We start from the raw sequence: 23386 nt of genomic DNA, 5'->3' as shown, positions 1-23386 counted from the left end.
TGCTGCATTTATCAACCCATAGTCTGCGTTACCTCCTTCGCCTTTATAATCGAATTTGGACCGACAGTACTTTTCCCAGACGATGGCGGGAAGCTATCGTCGTTCCCGTTCCGAAACCTGGAAAGGACAAACATCTCCCCTCTAGCTATCGCCCCATTTCTCTCACGAGTAGTGTCTGTAAGGTTTTGGAGCGTATGGTGAATTACCGTTTAGCTTGGTGGCTGGAATCCCGCAGTCTTTTAATACCTGCCCAATGTGGATTCCGAAAGCATCGTTCTGCAGTTGACCATCTTGTTGCTCTCTCCACTTATATCATGAACAATTTTCTCCAGAAACGCTAAACGATAGCAATATTTTTTGATCTGTAGAGAGCATACGATACCTGTTGGAGGACAGGCATCCTCCGCACACTGTTCTCTTGGGGCTTTCGAGGCCACCTGCCCCTTTTTCTTCGCGAATTTATGGCAGAGCGCACATTTAGGGTGCGGGTGAACACTACTCTGTCCCGTACTTTCTCCCAAGAAAACGGGGTACCCCAGGGCTCCGTGCTGAGTGTGGTACTGTTTGCCATTGCCATAAATCCAATTATGGATTGTCTCCTTCCTGATGTCTCGGGCTCCCTCTTTGTGGACAATTTTGCGATCTACTAAAGCTCTCAACGGACCAGCCTTCTTGAACGACGTCTTCAAGGATGTCTCGATCGCAGAGCGCACATTTAGGGTGCGGGTGAACACTACTCTGTCCCGTACTTTCTCCCAAGAAAACGGGGTACCCCAGGGCTCCGTGCTGAGTGTGGTACTGTTTGCCATTGCCATAAATCCAATTATGGATTGTCTCCTTCCTGATGTCTCGGGCTCCCTCTTTGTGGACAATTTTGCGATCTACTAAAGCTCTCAACGGACCAGCCTTCTTGAACGACGTCTTCAAGGATGTCTCGATCGCCTCCACTCTTGGAGCATCGAAACCGGCTTCCGTTTTTCTCCCAGTAAGACCGTTTGTGTTAATTTTTGGCGACGTAAGGAGTTTCTTCCACCCTCCTTACATCTAGGACCTGTCAACCTTCCGTTTTCAGACGTCGCTAAATTCTTGGGTCTTATGTTTGACAGAAAACTGTGCTGGTCCTCCCACGTTTCCTATCTTTCGGCTCGCTGTCTGCGATCCCTCAACACCCTCCGTGTCCTGAATGGTACCTCCTGGGGAGCGGACCGAGTGGTCCTTCTCCGCCTCTATCACGCCTTAGTGCGCTCAAAATTGGACTATGGAAGCATAGTCTACTCCTCTGCTCGGCCGTCTATTCTTCGGCGTCTCGACTCTATCCACCACCGTGGATTACGTTTAGTGTCTGGAGCTTTTTACACCAGCCCTGTGGAAAGCCTTTATGCTGAGACTGCTGAACCTCCGCTGTCCAATCGGCGAGCAGTCCTTCTGAGTCGTTATGCTAGCCATCTGTCTTCCAAGCCTGCTAATCCAGCCCATGACATTTTTTTCGACGTCTCCTTTGATGTAGGGTATGCAGGCCGCCCCTCCTCCCTACTACCACCAGGAGTCCGCTTCCGTCAACTGCTCTATTCTCTTTCCTTCCGCTTTCCTAAAACCTTCTTGACAACTTGGGGTACAGCACCACCTTGGCTCCGTCCCCGGATCTGCCTGCTCCGTGACCTTTGTCGATTTCCCAAGGATGGTACCCCTTCACTTGTTTATTGTTGGGCATTTGCTGCTCTCTGTGCACAAATGACGGACGCCACATTTATTTATACCGATGGCTCAAAAAAATCGTCAGGTGTAGGGAGTGCCTATATTGTTGGCGACACCCCAAATCACTTTCGGCTTCCCGACCATCAGTGGATACAGTACGTAATCTGCTCAGATTCTCTCAGCTCTCTTCTCAGTCTCCAAGCTCTTTACCCTGTGCACCCTCTGGTCCACCGGATTCAGGACTGTCTGCGCTTGCTCCACCTGGGGGGCGTCTCGGTGGCGTTCCTCTGGCTCCCGGGACACGTTGGTATCTGTGGAAATGAGGCGGCCAATATTGCAGCCAAGGCTGCAGTCTCTCTTCTTCGGCCAGCTATTCAATCGATTCCCTTCGCCGATCTACAGAGCGTTTTATGTCGTCGTGTTGTTCATTTATGGCACGTGCATTGGTCGACACTTCCCCATAATAAATTGCGGGACGTGAAAGCTCTTCCTTGTGCTTGGACCTCTTCCTCCCGAACGCGTCGTCGGGAGGAGGTAATTTTAACTAGACTCCGGATAGGGCACTGTCTTTTTAGCCATCGACATCTTTTAAGCGTCAATCCTCCCCCACTCTGTCCCCACTGCTCTCAGCTGTGGACGGTAAGACACCTTTTAATTGAGTGCCCCTATTTTAATCCGTTACGCTCCCGTCTACAGCTATCGCCTGATATATCGTCGATTTTAGCAGATGACACACGCTCAGCCGATCGCGTTCTCGAGTTTATTAGTGCCAGTGACATGAAATCAGTCATTTGAAGTTTTTTTTGGGGGACAACCAACCCCTTTCTGTAGTGGATTTTTAAGCCTTCCTTCTGCTTTTAGTTTCTCCAATTTTATGACTTTCGTTCCTATTGCTGCTGGTTTCCATTTTCGGTTTTTTACTGTTTCCTAAGTCACGGACTGGGCGCTAATGACCCTAGCAGTTTTGCGCCCCCCCCCCCCCGCCCCCCCCCAAAAAAAAAAAAAAAAAAAAAAAAAAAAAAAAAAAAAAAAAAAAAAAAACTGTAACTTATCTTAGAAGATAGATTAAGGAAAGACAAAACTATGTTTATAGCATTTGTATACTTAGAGAAGGCTTTTGACAAGCTGGAATACTCTGTTTGAAATTCTGACTGTAGCGGAGGTAAAAAAAACGTAGAGCAAAAGGCTATTTACAACTTGTACAGAAACCAGATGGCCAGCCGGAGTAGCCGAGCGGTTCTAGGCGCTACAGTCTGGAACTGCGCGACCGCTACGGTCGCAGGTTCGAATCCTGCCTCAGGCATGGATGTATGTGATGTCCTTAGGTTAGTGAGGTTTAAGTAGTTCTAAGTTCTAGGGGACTGATGACCTCAGATGTTAAGTCCCATAGTGCTCAGAGCCATTTGAACCAAGTAATGAGAGTTGAGGGACATGGAAGGAAAGCAGTGGTTGAGAAGGGAGTGAGATGGAGTTGTGGCTTATACTCAATGTTGTTCAATTTGTACACTGATCAAGCAGTAAAAGAAACCAAAGAAAAATTTGTAGTAGGAATTAAAGTTCAGTGAAAAGAAGTAAAAACTTTGAGGTTTCTTGATGATATTGTTGTCTTAAAAGGAGGGTACAAGATGAACATCAACAAAAGTAAAACAAGGATAATGGCATTTTGTGGAATTAAGTCAGGTGGATGCTAATGGAATTAGACTAGGAAATGAGACACTTAAATTAGTAGATGAGTTTTGCTATTTGGGCAGCAAAATAATTGATATGGCCAAAGTAGAGGGGATATAAAATGTAGACTAAGAGAAATTTGTTAACAACGAATATAGATTTAAGTGTTAGGAAATCTTCTCTGAATGTATTTGTCTGGTGTGTGGTCATGTATGGAAGTGAACATGATGATAAACAGTTTTATACAAAAGAGAATAAAGGCTTTCGAAATGTGGTGCTACAGAAGAATGTTGAAGATTAGGTGGGTGTGATCATGTAACTAATGATGAGGTACTGATAGAACTGTGAGACAAGAAATTTGTGCAAAACTTGACCAAAAGAAGGACCCAGTTGATAGGACATATGCTTAGACATCAAGGGATCACCAGGTTAGTATGGAGGGAAGTTGTGTGGGGGGTAAAAATCATAGAGGGAGACCAAGATATGAATACAGTAAGCAGATTCAAAAGGATGTATGTTGCATAGTTATTCAGAGATGAAGAGGTTTGCACAGGATAGAATAGCATGGAGAGCTGCATCAATCCAGTCTTGGGACTGAAGACCACAACAACATGAACTGTTCATTCTGTTAATTTGTATTTCTATACATTAAAGAAATTAATGCAGTAAAATGAAAAATCATGGTGAAAGTGGGGGGTTTGATAAAAATCCTACTTCTTTCTGATGCTTAGCAGTCGGTCAACTATGCATATGAACTATGAAGTCAGTGTACTAAGAACAATGATACTCGGGTATTTCTTACTCAATGTCACAACTTCATGTGATTTATCTAAGCCTGAAATCCTAATAATGATATGGAGGAGATTTTCTTGTGTGATTGTAGAGTTTGTTTTATGCTGATTGTCAATAAGCCATAACTCCCTCAGTTATAACGCAGAAGAGTATCTGTGAACTTTGAAAAGTACATAGAGTTGTGAATCGTGCTGGCTAACTCAGTTGATAAGAGCATTGCCTATAAAAGATTATGTTCCCTGTTTCGAGTCCCATCTGGCACACAATCTTAATCTACCAAGAAGCTTTACTCACCACTTGTTTTCCACCTATTATGTCTATTATGCTATTGACATAGATTTTAAAATTGTGCATTAAATCCATTTTGTGATCTTCAGTTTTATGTCCATAGCCTTTAAAGTTGACCACTGTTTCTCATTTTGATTAATTTTGCAATAAGCATTGCTGTGCTCACTATAGTGTTCAAGAAATATCTATCCTGCTTGGCCTACCTGTAGCATAAACAGTTTTATTATACACTTGATTAATTGTCTTGTCATTGTTTTATATCTGAAAGCAATGTTGATGTTGTGTGACCTGAGTGTCACTGCAGTTAGAGAGCTTTCAAAAAACTGTATGCAGACATTGCATTTATTTTCTGTGTTTTTTATTGCAAGTAGATTTTTATTGATTTCTTCCTGTATGAGGGTTTCCAAATGTGTCTGTGTGTAAATTGCCAGTCATTATTTGTTTGATTACGTTGTGTTCTGTGTGGTTCTCATTTCTAATAAGTGGGTTCTGTTTAGTTCTCTATAAGGATCATGCTTGTGTGTTGTTAGGTAGCAAGACAAAACAGTGTATGGTAGTATCTCTTGTTGCTTCCCTGTAGAGTTTAAGATGTTCTTGTTGTTTCCTTTGCTAAATTTCAGTTCTAGCAATTAATTGTAGCATTGCCTTCGATTGTATGCAAAATTATATTTTATCTTGTTTATTAAGCTTATGCAGCTTTTTGCAATTTTTTTTTACATTAACTTTACAAGAGACCATGTATTTGCCTGTAGGCAATTATTTTGCCTGCATTTGACAGATTATTTTTAGTAATTAAAGGTGATAAATAGAAAATGTGTAGTTTTGTGGAGAGATGTGGGGTGCCTTAAAATAGTAATCAACATTTGTAGTCAGATTACTATTTATGGTTAAATTCTTGCAGTTTTCTGCTTTTTAGAAAATAACCAGCTAACTAATGTTGATAAACCAATTTTATAAAAATACGATGTTAGTCAAGTTAATGTTATAATGATGGTTCTCTAAGTTCATTGCAGTATGTTGTATTGTTTCATCTTTCAGGAAAGCAGGGAAGTGCTTCAAAGTACTGCCTTTTCTTGTGTAACTGCCGGAGGAGACAGTGAAGACTGAAATACCAAGTTGATGTGGATTTTCTGCAATGAGAAGGGTGAACAAAGGTGACTTTCTACAACTTGATTGTGAAATACTTGGTTTGAAACCAATGTGCATTTAATGAACAAAAGGATTGTTCATAACTGAACTCTTATAATGTTGAATATTTGCAGATCTACTCTTTGTTAACTTTGGTGTTCGTTTTTGTCATTTGTTGTATGTCAGTATTGCACCTACTTGTAGGTCTGCTTTTTAAGAAATGTAATACCATACACAAAAGTTTGGGCAACTGTATGCAGAAGTTTGCTGTTTTAGAAAAGGTAGTAGTTGTGGCCTTATTGATGGTTCAGTGTATAGGTGTATTTGCTCATGTATTTATGAATGATACAGTTTACAATATTCTTCCAAAGTTTTTTCACAAACAACCTGCTGAAAAGGTGTGTCATTGTATCTGTACCTGACTAGTTCGTTTTATATGATACGGAATATGGAAGATTCTGTTACAAAAAGGATGATACTAGATGCCACTAAGGTTCAATGGAGAGCCTTCTTTTTAATCATAAAGGTATGTGCTTGTTTAATATTTAATATTTTTCAAATGCAGGATATGTTTTTATCTTTATTGTACAATGTGTGCTTGTGTGCAAAATGTAACTGGTTCCTTAAGCTTTTAGAAGAGCCACATGTCAATAGTTAGTTTGAAATAATATGTGTCTGTATCATACACGCAACAGTATTTCTGTCAGGCCAATAACTTATAATAAATTGCATTCACTAATGAGTGGCTTAATTTTTAAATGATCTGATTATTATAGTAAAGGAATAAACATAGAGGGAAAACCCTAGAGAAGAAAGAATATGACAGTTATGCTAGAGTGTTTGTGTGCACAAGATGTGCCAAGTAATGATACGAACTGTAAGGTGGTTATTAGTGTGAAAGAAGGCAGGGGAATAACATGTTCATGGGAAATATTAACTGATAAAGTGCTTTAGGTCTCACATTCATGGTCTAGTTTGTTAGATGAGAATCTCTTCCTGATTCATAATATGTATTTCATTATAATGAGTTAGTAACAATGTTTCTTCTCATGCAGTTTTTTTGTTTCTAAGTGTGCCTTTGCCATACTTAATGTGTGCAGTTATTATTTGATCATATTTTATTCTGTAAGAGTTGATGCCATTTTTCCTAAGAAAAAGTGCTTAATTGAAATATTGTGTGTTTCTCTTCATGCATTACATGATAAGACTTGTTTTTTTGTTGGTGAGAAGTGCTCGAATTCACACTGTGTGCATGTGTGACAGAGAGAAAGGGTGGGGGGGGGGGGAGCAGTGTGTATGGTGGATCATTAAATCTTTATAGTTCAGAAGCATTGTTATGAGGCAATTTCTGTTATCTTCATGCTAGAAGATAGTTGTTTGTGTTCCAGACTATTACTTATTTGTCAGTTACACTATTAATATGAATAAGGATTGACTGATACTCGCCACCTAGAGGAGGCTGTTCAACACACCTGCTCTAAGTGATGAATGGAATCTGTCCTGGTTTTCCATTGTTCAATTACATTATTGTTGGCTTACAGTATACGTAAATTTATTTATGTTAATTGATTAAATTTGTATAAATTATTGTAATGTGAATTGCATCTGCAAAAAATGTATAATTATATCTTGACTTAAATATCAACAGTATGACAGGGCAATGCTAATTATTTGTAGAGGAGAACACTAACACAAAAAATTATCTGTGAAACTGCGGACATTGTTAATTTAATTATATGTCATACCGCTTGTTATGAAAATGGCACTGCCTGATCACAAAATGTATCAAAGACAATCGAAGCATGGTATAATAAATGTGGAGACTGGACTACTTTCAATAGAACTAAAGACTACCATGCTTTCAATTGGAACATAATTGTAAACAGTACATGATTCTGATAATGTGTCATTACAGTTTGCTGTAATGTTGATGTTAAGAAATGTACATGCCTATGATTAGTAACTTATGAGTATCATGTGAATTGCTGATGTTTACACTGCCTCCTCTTTGGTTGGTGTAGTTACCCTGTTCTATTGGTGTGTGTGAAGCAAGGCGTTAGTTATAACATTTATTATTAAAGCTGCAACGAGTCACAAAATTTAACTTGACCAATTACCGTTGTGGATATATTATAAGGGGCATTCAAAAAGAATGAGCCGGAGGCACAATTACAGAAACCAGCACCTGTATGTTAGAAGTATTGACCCTGGCTGTTGAGACATTTGTCCCACTGTGCCACAAGACAGTGAATGGCTGTCTCATAAAATTCCCGGGGCTGCAATGTTAACCAGTTCGCTGGGTGTCGTCATCCAAGGTGAATCATTTGCCTCTCAGAACCTTTTTAAGGGGACCAAAAATAGTATAATCACAGGGAGAGAGGTCCGAACTGCAGGAGTGCTGTGACTGTGTTGGCCGTATCAGTCTTTGCATTGTCGTGGAGTAGAATGACCCCACAGGTGAGATTGCCTGATTGTTTTGATTTGATCGCTTTGTGAAGGGTGGTCAAGGTTTGCTAGTACTGCTGGGAATTCACTGTTGTCCCATGCTGCAGGAAGTGAAACAGAAGGGGTCATCTTGGTGAAAGAAGAACGTCAGCATAACCTTTTCTGCACTCGTGTGGATGATTGATGCATGCTGCTGCTAGCTCTGTATAGTCGTGTGACGTACATGCGTGCCCTCTAGCGAAGGGCTGTGAACTTCCATGCTCTGGTCAGAACCACACCTCATTACACACACCATGATATTACCAGTTTGTGCATTCCAGACTCCAGCTCGTTTCTTTTTGAACGCCCCTTATATAAGGCCACCTTCAGGTGTGATGCACTAAGATAAATAGATTTCCATTCACATTTGGTAAATTTACAAGAGGTTCTTTCATTTTGACCTTCACAGAAACATTCATGAAATGATTTTTTTAAGTTAATAAGACATTAAACTGAGCAAAGACTTGCACAGTGGATGTTTCTTTGCCACAAATATCATGTTTTATTACCTTAAAAATCATTTCTTGATAGTTCTGTGAAGGTCAAAATGAAAAATCTCTCATAGGCTTACAGTTGTGAACAAAAAACTCTGTTGATTGTAGTGCGACACACCAGTAACAAATGCATAAAAAGGCCCTGACAAGAAAGCAAAGAAAGCTGTAACACCCATCTGAAGATAGATTTGTAATCAATCAGAAACCAGTAATAGCATTAATTGAACTATTTTAAACTATACTTGTGACTGGTTGCTGCTTAAATTACAAACCTTACGATTTTACTACAGCCATGTTTCGCAACATTCGATGCGATAGCAGCAAGGCGTTAGGTATGGGTATGCTAGGTTGTAGATATGCCACCATTTCACATATCTCTCTCTCTCTCTCTCTCTCTCTCTCTGTGTGTGTGTGTGTGTGTGTGTGTGTGTGTGTGTGTGTGTGTGTGTGATGCTTCCCCTCCCCCCCCCCCCCCCCCCCCCCACACACACACACTCTCACAAAACCACACACATTCTCCATTCATAGCAGTTATGCCAAAATCCCAAAGTTGAAAAAGGAAATGAAATTGTTTGAAAGAAATAATATTGTATTTATGTACATACTGAGCATGGAAAAAACTTTGTATTTATTTTTGTTAGTTTTTAGTTGTGGAGGAGGCAGCTCATAATTCCATCATGTGAGTATTTTGATTAAGAAGTTGTATGCAAAAATAATACAATAAAATCAGGAAAGTATCATTGGCAGCACAGAATGAATTATAGTCATAAACAACAGAGAACTTAAAACTCTGCCTCTTGTATTTTATTTTAAAGCTGATTAATTAATTGTATGTTGAATTCCATGCCATTCAGAATAGTAATATGGAGTGCCACAGATGTAGTCAAGGGAAATTTCATATTTTTATGACCAGTGAGTTAAGGCAGACTATAGAATTGAAGTGTGATTTGTATGAAGTCTTGGAGAACCAGCGCTGTAAAATAAGCATGTTGTATGTTGTTCATTGTTTTTATTTATTCGACGTGCCTAAAAATGTAACATAATGATCCACGTGACAAAGTAGAGTGTTGGAGACCTGTTAAATCTGCCAGTGTGAAAGAATTTTCTTCTTGGCATATTAGCCACTGTTGCTAGTCAAAGTGCTCACCAAGTTTAACAGTGCAACAATTCAGAATGTAGACTCTCTTTAATTTCCTATCTGATTGTCTCGTTTTACATTATGTCTCTCTCTAAATGATTTAAAGTGGATTGTTCTGATGTCTTTCTCCAAATAATATAAAGTGATTGTTCTAATAGTGCCTTAAAGAGAATTATCTCAACCTTTGGTGATTTGAGACAAAGTTTCAGTCTCTAGTATTCATTTTTCAGAGGGAGGCTAAGCTATCCAAATTTGTATTTTAACGTTTCTGCATATAATGGATAAAGCTGCAGCCTTGTTCAGTTATTCCATTTGATTGTGTACAAGTTAATTTATGTACTCTTTCTTTTGTTAGTACTTTCTCACGTCATACCTTAATTTTCTCAACCTGTAGGTATATCTTTATCTTTTGACTTGTTAGACTTTTGTTTCAAATATTATGTTGTATTTCCCTGCCATTCTTTGGAGATAAATTATGTACTTGTATATGTAAAGAGTTAAGTGATAACAGTTTTTGAATGTGGTCAAGAATATACTCAATATAGCTCCATAAATTGGAAAATATTTTCTTTGCTATTTTTGTAAGCAGGAAAAATGTAAAATTAAATTACTGTAAAATATACATTTTAAAAAATACAGTACAATGGTGTTTCAGAAAGTAACCTCAGTAAAATAATTAAAATATGCTACTCAACCAAGAATACAAAATATAATCTTTCACTTCTTAGGCTCTCATCTCACTTCCTGCTTTCTTGATCAGGACACTTTCCATCTTGTTGATCAACACTTTGATTTCATAATGAAAAAAAGAAAGAAAATCTATGTAGTTATGCGTTGCTGCTCCTGATGTGTTCATCATATACTGTTCTTCGTTCTATTTAGATCATAAACGTCAAGCCCTGGTGACGGCCTCTCACTATTAGTTAGTGCTTCTTCAGTAACATACACTGTCAAGTGCTGCATGTTGGTTCTTCTCATTTTTATAATGCTTCTAAAGAGGAAGATGATTATAGGAAAATATGTGAGTCTATCAGTAATATGTTACAAAGCCTGTGATGTTTGACAGCCTTTATGAAATACGTATCTGTGGGTGTGAGACTGCATTTAGTACAAAGCTTCATCCATCTTCATGAATAATGGCACATCATTGCTGGTACTTGAACACTGACAGAAAATTATTTCATCTGTTGACATTTACGTATTGTAAGCCCCTCATTGGCTTGTAGCATTCTCCCATACTTTTCCGCCTGTACAATAGTTGCGTAACTTCAGCATCTTTGTATGAATTGTAACCTTTTAAAGCAGAAATAAGTATGTCTGCATAAATTTTATATTTGGTGCCCTCCTGAATGCACAGGTTGTCTTAATATTGAACTGTGCATCTGCTTTCCTTAAGAATAGATTTTTTACTGACAAAGCAGTTCATCAGTCCAGAATATTTGTTTTGTGAAGAACTGGGAAGCTGCAGTCACTTTCTGAAACATCCTTCAAATGTTTTCTATAGTGGAAAAGAATAAATAACAGTAATAAGTCGTGAATGTGATATATCTATGCATTTTAACTGTTGAAGTTTTCACTTTTACAAATTTTATTGCTGAGAAAGCCGAACAATGAACTATTGTACAGTTGCATTTAATCATAGTGCTCAGTGTATTGCTATGTTTTAAGTTGTAATTTACAATTTTATTGTGTATTATATACATATGCCACTATTTGAGGGTTCAGTTTTATAGGATTTTGATACTCAAGTCGGCATTCCCAGTCATCCATCTCTTTCTTTTTTTAATAAATGAATAAAGATGAATAGAAGGGTATGAGTAGCAAAATTTAGAGCTGTTCTCAAGCCTACAACAAGACTCAAAATAATTTTTACTAGTTGCCTTTCATGCTTACAGTATAAGAGGTATTTCACTGTAACATGAGAGTTTTAAACTCCATGTCTTCATTATCCTAGAATGACTACTTGATGATACTTCAAAAGACCACTGACACTTGGCTTACAGCAGTTGGCAGCTATGCTTAGCTACCGGTTGCTGTAAGCATCTCAGGCACTGCTACGGACAAACTGCCATATTACATCAAAAACATCTTGATCAATAGAAACAGAGCAGTAAACACAAAACATAAAAAGTAATACTCTGCACCTAACTGCAAACTTACTTTTTTATAAGTAGTTGACATAATATTTCTTTTCCTTGCATTTTGTGTGTGGACATAATTCTGATGTTTATCATTCCACCACCTCACAACTGTTTGTTTTTATGAAATAAGAATAAAGGAAAACGTCATCAAGGAATAATGAGATGGGGTTATTCATTGAGAAAACTGTATTAAGATAGTGACAACAGCAGCCCAGCAGCTGTAGTGCAAAACTAATAAACTAAGCCCTGATAAACTTCTCATCTGTCTTGTTAGCTTTCCATATCTTATGCGTTCATTTATTCAACCCTGCTGTAGCATCAAGTGTAGGATTTGTAATCTACGGAAATGTGGAACTGTGTCTAGTTTCTAAACACAATGCTGATCATATTGATGGGCATAGATTTTCACTAATGTTGAATGTTACCCTTTCTATCTATCTTTCATTCATAATATAGATTTTGTTTTTGAATTTATTATTTTCATTTTTGTTTATGTATTTATCGAATGTACACTATGAAGACTGTTGTGAAATAATATCTAAATTATAACATTGCATTATGTGATATAATGTGCAAAGATTGTTACTGTGTAAGATCTTTATTGAAACACACACACTTTTAATCTTCAAATATACTTTTATTGTCATGTCAGCTTAGACGCTATTGGTGTTCTTGCCTGCATGTCAAGGCATTCTTGATTTGCATTACAATAAAATTATGATCTGTGTTATTCATCTTCATTATGTCAGCCATATTCTCCACGTCATTGTGTTTTACTTGTGACTTCATGCAATCTGTGTATCCAGGCATACATTTTGTAAGTTAAATTTGTATATGTTGCAGTCAAATACAGGTGTGTTTTATACAATAGAAAGTAAATGGTTTATAAATTTTTTCTTCATTGCATTTATTTAGGAGGTGTGTAACTGCAGATTATTTTTTCCTGTTGTTGTCTTTATATTTTCACATTTCATATCCTTCTGACTCTCAGATTCATATGTTAAAAGAGGGACCCATTTCAGTATAAGAAACTTTCATATAAATTTACTACTCTTCCATTAAGATTCTTTGAGCGAGGCAGTGTAGAGCTTGATATGAACACAACTAGAATATCTACCAGTTTGAAAGTTGAAATGTGGGCTCAACCACTCTGTTTACAGTGCAAAAATGCTCATTATTACATGTTTCAAGGCTAATTTTGGGTCCATCGTGAATAAGACAGAGTTGCTGATAATTTCTAGCCAGAATGTTAAATGCGCCAAAGATATTGGGAATTTAAACCTTACTACTGTTTCTCACTATGGCATTTGAAAAGAATTCTTGACACTAATTAGACTTAAGAAGTCTCATTATTCATACTGTGTTGGACTTTGACTGCTACAAGAGAGAGAAACCATCTCATTGTGAGTAAAAAGTCTGAAATTTCTTTTATTGAAAATTCTCACTTAATGCCAACATTTTGTGTTTTTAATTTCTTCTTGCTTAATTTGCCCACCTTTATCAACTAATGCAACTCTTGTGGAACAGAGCCATTATTATTAAACTAGGTTCATGTATAAGTAAAGGCAGAAAGTGCATAAAAACTAGGGAAAGGTATACCTTCAAATTTCTGTTTTTGAAACATTGTATAGCACATCATGTGTACAGAGCTCAGTGTTCATACACAAAACCAAGCAGCATAAGTACTGATGCATGAAAATATATTTGCAATAATTGTTAAAACATTTGTTATTATTAAAACCACCTCTTTGTTCACTTCAGAGGAGAAGAAATACAAAAGAAAAGCAAGCTTGAAGAGAAATGATGGACTCCTGAAACCACCTCTGAGACTTTCAGTGATCGCTGTGTAATTGACCAAAAAGAACATAATGTATAATTGAGTAATATATTACTTTTTATCAGATAGCATTGCCACCTAAGCTTTCAAAGTCTACCCCCCAAACACACACACACACACACACACACACACACACATATAACTGTCTTTAGGTGCATAAGAATGAGGGGGCAAGTAAGCATATGGGATTGGATGTGGGGTGTGAAAGGGATGAGGAAATGCAGGAACAAGAAGGAAAGAGCAAAGTGCAAGAGAGACAGCTGTAAGACAAATGTAGAAGTAGAGAGTAGTGAACTATCCTCATACATTTATTATATTCTATCTTGTCTATGATTTCACATTAATGGGTCTGATAGGCAAAGGAGCAAACAAGTCTGTCCATATCTCCACAATCTGGGCTCCTTCTGAATAGCAGCTAATTCTCAGCAGTTGATTTCATCGGCTACTTTCATCACCATCGATGAGCTTTCTTGGTCTATTGTTGCATACACGTTGTCTGCTACTGTGATTACATAATTAATGTCAGTTCTCTCACACATCACTACAGCTATCTTCACTGCTACTGGGAGTTGTGCCAACCACACATGCCGTAACATTGCGTCAGACATTTCGTCTTCTCCATGATGCCTCTTGGGTGTCGTCAGAGATTTGAAGTCATTCTATCCCCAAAATTTTTGCTATGCAATACATGTTGTATGTGTTGTTCCAATGATTTGCACAGACAGCTGATAAGCATTTCTCTCAAGTGTAGATATTGTCATTCTTCAGGTGGCTTCAGTGTAATGTCTGAGGCTATTGCAGCTATTCTAGCATCTAAACTGTTCACTGTTATTGCAGACTTAGAGAAATCATTGGTAACATTGTTCTGTGTAAATGCCAAATTCAACACATGACTCTGGCTTCTCCAGAAGGAGCTTCAGAATTTGTATCTCCATTAATGCATTAAGATTTATCTAGTCGTCTTCAGGCAAATTGTTTGCCGAATTTGCAGAGTATTTTTTCACTCGCAAAGGTAATTCCATATCTGTGTTTCAATTTTAGGTTGGACTTTGTTGATATGTTTCTGAAAGATCTTCCTTGCAGCTATAACAGTTGCATTTTCTTCTGACAGCTTGATGTGAAGTCACTGTATTTCCTTGCACACTCTCTGAGGTTTTTTGCATTCTTTAGTATTCTTGGTTGCCAATTTTTAGGTATTTTCCATTACTGATGCAATGAAGCAACACTTTTGAATTCAACATATTTTTACCAAGCACAAGTAACTGACAAACACTCAGTAGTAAAAATTCATGGAACTGTCAAAACTACCCAGTCTATGAGTAAACAATATACGCTACGCATCTGCTGTCCAAAGCACAACCATATAGACTTTGCACATTATTCCGTCGCCGGTACTTTCCACAATAATATTGAACATCAATTGCTACCTCTCTGCTGCTTCTGGCTTGGATAGATGAATTTGCAACCACTTTATCGAGAAACCAGTTTCTTTTGTTACCTAGGCTATGCCTGGAAAAAAAAATGAAATAAGACTATCCTAAAATAAGTTGATGGTGAAACCTGGTGTTAATTCCTCCTTTCAAGAAGTTATCATCATTGAATGGCAGCATCTTGCAGCAGTATTAGATCAGATAAGAGGATGCAAGATCTCTTTCATAACCTGTTCCTAGTGCAGCATATCATGCTGGTGTCGAGTAGTTACAAAATCATGAAGAAAAAAAATCAAAATGTGAGCAATAATTCTAAATGAGTTTGGAAATGTATCCAAAAACCAGAATTTCACCATATGTATAAGAAAGTAGTAATTTCTACTTTGAATACACATAATTGTAATAATGAAAAACAATGCATTGGACCTACATATTGACACTTTTGTTGTAAAAATAGTGTGGTCTCTGCCTAAATTTTATTCCAATGCCAAATGGGTCTTGTTTTATTGGATAGAATCTTCAGACAGCTTAAAATAAGTCATACACAGAATGCAGTCTCGATAATGTTAAATGTGCCACAAAATGGGTTTTCTAGACTTTGGCAAAGACTGTAAGACACAGGAATTGTTGGAGGTGATTACAAGATCAACCAAGAGCAATCACTAAATGAAAGAACCAATATAGAGTCGTCATTACACAACAAAATTCAGAGTTTACAGTTGCCACGGGAGTTACATTTTTCTACAAACTACACTGACAGAAAAAAATTGTGACACCAAAACATAATTAATGTAGAGTAATGAAATTTAGTTAATACATTTGTCTAGGCAACATTTATAAGTGATTAACATTGCAAGGTCACAGGTTAATGTGAGTGCAAGATAAGCCATTCCAAATTTGAAATTTTGGTACATTAATAACTAGTGTAAACACCAGAATGTTGACTGCAAGCATTCAAATGTGCATGTATTGTATTGCACAGGCGTTGGTTGTCAGTGTATGAGCTGGAGTTCCATGCCTGTTGCACTTGGTCGGGCAATACAGAGTGGTTAATGCTGTTTGTGGATGACACGAGTTGTCATCCATTGATGTCTCCTATGTCCTCGAATGGATACAGATCGGGTGATCAAGCAGGCTAATGCAACATGTCCACACTGTGGAGCATGTTGGGAGACAACAGCAGTATGTGGGTGAGCATTATCCTGTTGGAAAACACCCTCTGAAATATTGTTCATAAATGGTAGCACAGCAGATTGAATCACCAGACTGACATACAGAAATTTGCAGTCAGGATGCTGCCGCCCCCCCCCCCCCCCCCCCAATCAACACACAACCATCACTGGCAGCAAATCCGAACCAGCTTTCATCAGAAAACACAACGGGCCTGCTCCAATCAGTTCTCACTTGATACCACTGAATGGTGATGGTGTGGAGTCAGTGGAATGCATGCTACAGGGCATCTTGCTCAGAGCTGTCCTTGAAGTAACCGATTTGTAACAGCTTGTTGTGTGACTGTGATGCCAACAGCTGCTCAAATTGCTGCTGCAGATGCAGTGATGCGCAGAGCCATACCCCGAACATGATGGTCTTCCCTCTCGATAGTGTCACGTGGCCGTCCAGAGCCTGGTCTTCTTGCAACCGTACGCTGTTGTGATCACCAATGCCAGCAGTCAAGTACATTGGTTACATTCCTGCCTCTAAGGCATTCTTGACTAACATCAGACACCACATCCAATCTGAAAGGTAACTAACACTTACTACCATTACAATGTGTATTTAAAGCAAACCTGATTCGCATCTTCATAGTGGTGCAACTAGTGCCAGTCAGCCAACAGTAAGAAATTTGGATAGATATCATTTGTCAGATGACAAATGTGTGGTTCCTGAAGAGGGGCAGCAGCCTTTTCAGTAGTTGTAGGGACAACAGTCTGGGTGATTGACTGATCTGGCCTTGTAACACTAACCAAAACGGCCTTGCTGTGCTGGTACTGCGAACGACTGAAAGCGTGGAGAAACTACAGCCGTGATTTTTCCTGAGTGCATGCAGCTTTACTGTATGGTTAAATGATAATAGCGTCCTCTGGGGTAAAATATTCCGGAGGTGAAATAGTCCCCCATTTGGATTTCCGGGCAGGGACTACTCAGGAGGATGTCGTTATCAGGAGAAAGACAACTGGCGTTCTACGGATCGGAGAGTGGAGTGTCAGATCCCTTAATCGGGCAGGTAGGTTAAAAAATTTAAAAAGGGAAATGGATAGATTAAAGTTAGATATAGTGGGAATTAGTGAGTTCGGTGGCAGGAGGAACAAGACTTCTGGTCAGGTAAATACAGGCTTATAAATACAATATCAAATAGGGGTAATGCAGGAGTAGGTTTAATAATGAGTAGGAAAATAGGAATGTGGGTAAGCTACTACAAACAGCATAGTGAAAGCATTATTGTGGCAAAGATAGATACGAAGCCCACTTCTACCACAGTAGTAAAAGTTTATATGCCAACTAGCACCGCAGATGGTGAAGAGATTGATGAAATGTATGATGAGATAAAAGAAATTATTCAGATAGTGAAGGGCGATGAAAATTTAATAGTCATGGGTGACTGGAACTTGACAGTAGGAAAAGGGAGAGAAGGAAACGTAGTAGGTGAATATGGAATGGGGCTAAGGAACGAAAGTGGAAGCCGCCTGGTAGAATCTTGCACAGAGCATAACTTAATCATAGCTAACACTTGGTTCAAGAACCATAAAAGAAGGTTGTATTCATGGAAGAAGCCTGGAGATACTAGAAAGTATCAGATAGATTTTATAATGGTAAGACGGATATTCAGGAACCAGGTTTTAAATTGTAACACATTTCCAGGGGCATATGTGGACTCTGACCACAATCTATTAGTTATGAACTGTAGATTAAAACTGAAGAAACTGCAAAAAGGTGGGAATTTGAGGAGATGGGACCTGGATAAACTGAAAGAACAAGAGGTTGTAGAGAGCATTAGGGAACGATTGACAAGAATGGAGGAAAGAAATACAGTAGAAGAAGAATGGGTAGCTTTGAGAGATGAAATAGTGAAGGTAGCAGAGGATCAAGTAGGTAAAAAGATGAGGGCTAATAGAAATCCTTGGGTAACAGAAGAGATATTGAATTTAATTGATGAAAGAAGGAAACACAAAAATGCAGTAAATGAAGTAGGCAAAAAGAAATACAAAGTCTCAAAAATGAGATCGACAGGAAGTGTAAAATGGCGAAGATGGGATGGCTGGAGGACAAATGTAAGGATGTAGAGGCGCATATGACTAGGGGTAAGATAGATACTGCCTACAGGAAAATTAAAGAGACCTTTGAAGAAAAGAGAAACACTTTTATGAATATCAAGAGCTCAGATGGAAACACAGTTCTAACAAGGGAACTTCCCCATCGCACCCCCCTCAGATTTAGTTATAAGTTGGCACAGTGGATAGGCCTTGAAAAACTGAACACAGATCACTCGAGAAAACAGGAAGAAGTTGTGTGGAACTATGAAAAAAATAAGCAAAATATACAAACTGAGTAGTCCATGCCCAAGGTAAGCAACATTAAGGATAGTGTGAGCTCAGGAGCGTCGTGGCCCTGTGGTTAGCGTGAGCAGCTGCGGAATGAGCTGTCCTTGGTTCAAGTCTTCCCTCGAGTGAAAAGTTTAATTTTTTATATTCAATTATTTTGCGAAGCTGCACATGTACACAGAGCAGTATTGTTTACATGATCGTGTGTCAATTATCAAAGTTCAGGCACTCACACATAATCAACTTCGCTCTCCAAAATTCCAGGACATGTACAGATTTGCTTGGACATATGCAGGATTTGACGGTCTACACACGGAAAAATTTGAAAACGTTAAAAACATATGTTTTGACAGGGCACAAGGAAAACTGTGAAACTGATGCATTCATTTGTTGCAGTTTATGTGACAAACTCTTATGTTTTCATCAGTTTTTTGGGAGTGATTATCACATCCACAAGAAAACCTAAATCGGGCAAGGTAGAAGAATCTTTTTACCCATTCGCCAAGTGTGCAAGTTATGTGGGTCAACATCATATTTCTGTCACGTGACGCACATGCCATCACCAGTGACGTATAGAATATATCAGATGTGTTTTCCTGTGGAGGAATCGGTTGACCTATGACCTTGCGATCAAATGTTTTCGGTTCCCATTGGAGAGGCACGTCCTTTCGTCTACTAATCGCACGGTTTTGAGGTGCGGTCGCAAAACACGGACACTAAACTTATTACAGTGAACAGAGATATCAATGAACGAACGGACAGATCATAACTTTGCGAAAATAACGAAAGTAAACTTCTCACTCAAGGGAAGACTTGAACCAAGGACCTCTCGGTCTGCAGCTGCTCACGCTAACCACGGGACCACGGTGCTCCTGAGCTCACGCTATCCTTGATGTTGCCTATCTTGCGCATGGACTACTCAGTTTGTATATTTTGCTTATTTTTTTCATAGTTCCACACAACTTCTTCCTGTTTCTTGATTGATCTGTGTTCAGTTTTTCAAGGCCTATCGACTGTGCCAACTTATAATTAAATCTGAGGGGGGTGTGATGGGGAGGTTCCCTTGTAAGCAAATAAGGGAAAGCAGAAAGGTGGAAGGAGTATATAGAGGGTCTATACAAGGGCGATGTTCTTGTGGACAATATTATAGAAATGGAAGAGAATGTAGACGAAGATGAAATTGGAGATATGATGAAGAGTTTGACAGAGCACTGAAAGACCTAAGTCGAAACAAGGCCCCGGGAGTAGCAACATTCCATTAGAACTACTGATCGCCTTGGGAGAGCCAGGCCTAACAAAACTCTACCATCTAGTGAGCAAGATGTGTGATACAGGTGAAATACCCTCAGACTTCAAGAAGAATATAATAATCCCAATCCAAAAGAAAGCAGGTGTTGACAGATGTGAAAATTACCGGACTATCAGTTTAATAAGTCACGGCTGCAAAATACTAACATGAATTCTTTACAGATGAATGGAAAAACTGATAGAAGCTGACCTCGGGGATGATCAGTTTGGATTCCGTAGAAATGTTGGAACACGTGAGGCAGTACTGACCCTACAACTTATCTTAGAAAATAGATTAAGGAAAGGCAAACCTACGTATCTAGCATTTGTAGACTTAGAGAAAGCTTTTGACAATGTTGACTGAAATACTCTCTTTCAAATTCTGAAGGTGGCAGGGGTAAAATACAGGGAGCGAAAGGCTATTTACAATTTGTACAGAAATCAGATGGCAGTTATAAGAGTCGAGGGGCATGAAAGGGAAGCAGTGGTCGGGAAGGGAGTGAGACAGGGTTGTAGCCTATCCCCGATGTTATTCAATCTGTATATTGAGCAAGCAGTAAAGGAAATAAAAGAAAAATTGGGAGTAAGAATTAAAATCCATGGAGAAGAAATAAAAACTTTGAGGTTCGCCAACGACACTGTAATTCTGACAGACAGGAAAGGACCTGGAAGAGCAGCTGAATGGAATGGACAGTTTCTTGAAAGGAGGATACAAGATGAAAATCAATAAAAGCAAAACGAGGATAATGGAATGTAGTCGAATTAAATCAGGTGATGCTGCGGGAATTAGATTAGGAAATGAGGCGTGCAAAGTAGTAAATGAGTTTTGCTATTTGGGGAGCAAAATAACTGATGATGGTCGAAGCAGAGAGGATATAAAATGTAGACTGGCAATGGCAAGGAAAGCGTTTCTGAAGAAGAGAAAATTTTTAACATCGAGTTTAGATTTAGGTGTCAGGAAGTCGTTTCTGACAGTATTTGTATGGAGTGTAGCCATGTATGAAAGTGAAACATGGACGATAAGTAGTTGGACAAGAAGAGAATAGAAGCTTTCGAAATGTGGTGCTACAGAAGAATGCTGAAGATTAGATGGGTAGATCACATAACTAACGAGGAGGTATTGAATAGAACTGAAGAGAAGAGAAGTTTGTGGCACAACTTGACTAGAAGAAGGGATAGGTTGGTAGCGAATACTCTGAGGCATCAAGGGATCACCAATTTAGTATTGGAGGGTAAAGATCGTAGAGGGAGACCAAGAGATGAATGCACTGAACAGATTCAGAAGGATGTAGGTTGCATTAGGTACTGGGAGATGAAGAAGCTTGCACAGGATAGAGTAGCATGGAGAGCTGCATCAAACCAGTCTCTGGACTGAAGACCACAACAACAACATCATTTTTCAGATGTAGGAACATGGCTACCAATTTTCATTTGTCTGCCACAGCTCCTTTGTGTTGTGATTTTTTCCTGTCAATATATGTATCGGAGCCTCGTAGCTTTTAGTCTTTCTGTCTGGTATCTGACAGTGTGCTTCTGGCTATGAGAGTGCAGAGTATAATGCAGTTGTTGTAGAGAGAGCAACATCGAGATTGGATCAAGAAGAAGTGATGGATTGTGTTCTGCAAAGATGGCCCCTGATTCAGTTTTCAGAATAGTTCTATTTGAAAGTGGTAGCCAGTAAAATCACTAAGAATATCAGGGGAAGACCTGTGGTGGGATCCAGTTGTGAGAAGGCACACTATTGGATATGCCTACAAGGCTTCATCCCTCTGTTGGTGATTGGAGCAATACTGTTAATTCCCAGAGGTTCAATATGAGCAACTGCAAGCACATCAGATATTCTTTCAAAATGCAGTCGGTTTATACTTGTTTCTCATGAACCAAAATACAACATCTGCCAGGTTGCTATAGTGGATGAATTTATCACAGTCAGGGTACTGACTTCAGAAGTGCTAGTCTGGTCTCAAATTCCACCTTAGGGAATAGAATACACAAACAGTTAAAACACAATGGCATTCAGAACAAAGTGTACACGCCTCACAGAAAGATGATGCTCATGATTTCCCTCCTATAGATTAGCTTAGAGACTGTGTCATCAGGAACTTCAATAAAAACAAAATTTGTCAAATTCTGGAAAAGTGGACTCTGTACTAGACAGGATAAACACTAGGGAAAAGAAGTTATTCACTGCAAGGATTGACCAATGAAGTCTCTATTTATAACTTCCATTAAGTGTTTAGATTACTACTACTACTACTACTACTACTACTACTACTACTACTACTACTTATTGTATGGCATACATTAAGAGTTTTTGAATCACAAAAACAGCTATGCTTACACAGAGATTACCAAACTATAACATATCAAAACTTTAACACAGCTCTCCAGCATAATATAACACAAATGACAATAGCTATAGGGAAATATCAAGGTCTCTTATTTAGTTATCACGCCACTCGTTACTGTCAGAAAATCTTCAGTTATTTCTGCTTTTGATCATAGCAGATATTTATGTCAAGTGCTCTTTAATACAAAAAGTCCTATCCAGCATGATTCCAAGATATTTTGGATGCATGCTATGAGAAGGAAGTGTATGGACTATATTTGGAATATGAATTACAGGTTATCAGAGACAGTTAAGGACTCTTCCACATCTCTGCACAAATCCCTCAGGAATGGAATCTACTGCCAATAGAGCTCTTGAACCACCTCGTAGGAAACAAATAACATCATTGTCAATACTGTTTGGCACCTAGTGGTAACTGTACACCACTGATTTCTTTGTTAGTGCGCAAGAGATTTTCTGGTCTTTGTGTATTCCAAAATTTGTATTTTTTGCTTCAGAACTTTTTAAAATTGCTCTGTTTGAAACTGGTGTATGCTAAATGTGATGTTATTAAGTTTTTGATTATTCCATAACCTGCTCAGAAAATATGCTACCATTTCTTGATTATGTCTAGCTTTTGGGCATTGTGTTTATATTTATAAAAGTTTCTGAAGAGGGAAAATACAGTATTTAATTAACTGAAGTCGAACTTCGTTCCTGAGATAGTGCACCTCCGTGGTTGAATGGTCAGCATAGATGGCTACCATGTGGAGGTCCTGGGTTCAATTTCCAGTACTGGCAAGGATTTGTCCTTTGGGATCACTGGTATGGGTTGCACTCAGCCTCACGATGCCAATTACGGAGTAATTAAGGACTAATGGTACCAGGACAGCAGTGTGCTGACCACATGCCCCTTACTGCATCTGCATGACGCCTCAAGCAGATGATGACACGGCAGCCAATAGTATTCAGTATTCAGTTTATTCACCATTGACCACTTACAGCGGAATAGGTCTGAACATTAAATATACAATTAACAATAACTTTACAGTAAAGTTTTTACAATTTAATTCCTTTTCTTTTAGGAATATTCTTATATACTAATTTCAATGCTTATTTCAAAATATTCTGTTATC

At 38.6% G+C, this 23386-nt stretch overlaps 1 protein-coding gene across 1 annotated transcript in view; it reads left to right on the top strand.

Annotated features, from left to right (window-relative positions):
• The window catches only part of LOC126260201 (1-phosphatidylinositol 4,5-bisphosphate phosphodiesterase gamma-1), a 282094-nt gene extending 269370 nt beyond the window's left edge, over positions 1 to 12724 (top strand). The window contains exon 22 of the mRNA XM_049957484.1: positions 5482 to 12724. Coding sequence (XP_049813441.1) covers positions 5482 to 5550 — 69 coding nt within the window. The 3' untranslated portion in view covers positions 5551 to 12724. The remainder of the gene's footprint in view (positions 1 to 5481) is intronic.
• Positions 12725 to 23386: the final 10662 nt, after the last annotated feature.

This window comes from Schistocerca nitens, chromosome 5 (genome assembly GCF_023898315.1).
Source record: "Schistocerca nitens isolate TAMUIC-IGC-003100 chromosome 5, iqSchNite1.1, whole genome shotgun sequence".
NCBI classification, from domain to species: Eukaryota; Metazoa; Arthropoda; class Insecta; order Orthoptera; family Acrididae; genus Schistocerca; species Schistocerca nitens.
The sequence above is the reverse complement of the archived record's forward strand: the minus strand, read 5'-3'. Positions and strand labels throughout refer to the sequence as shown.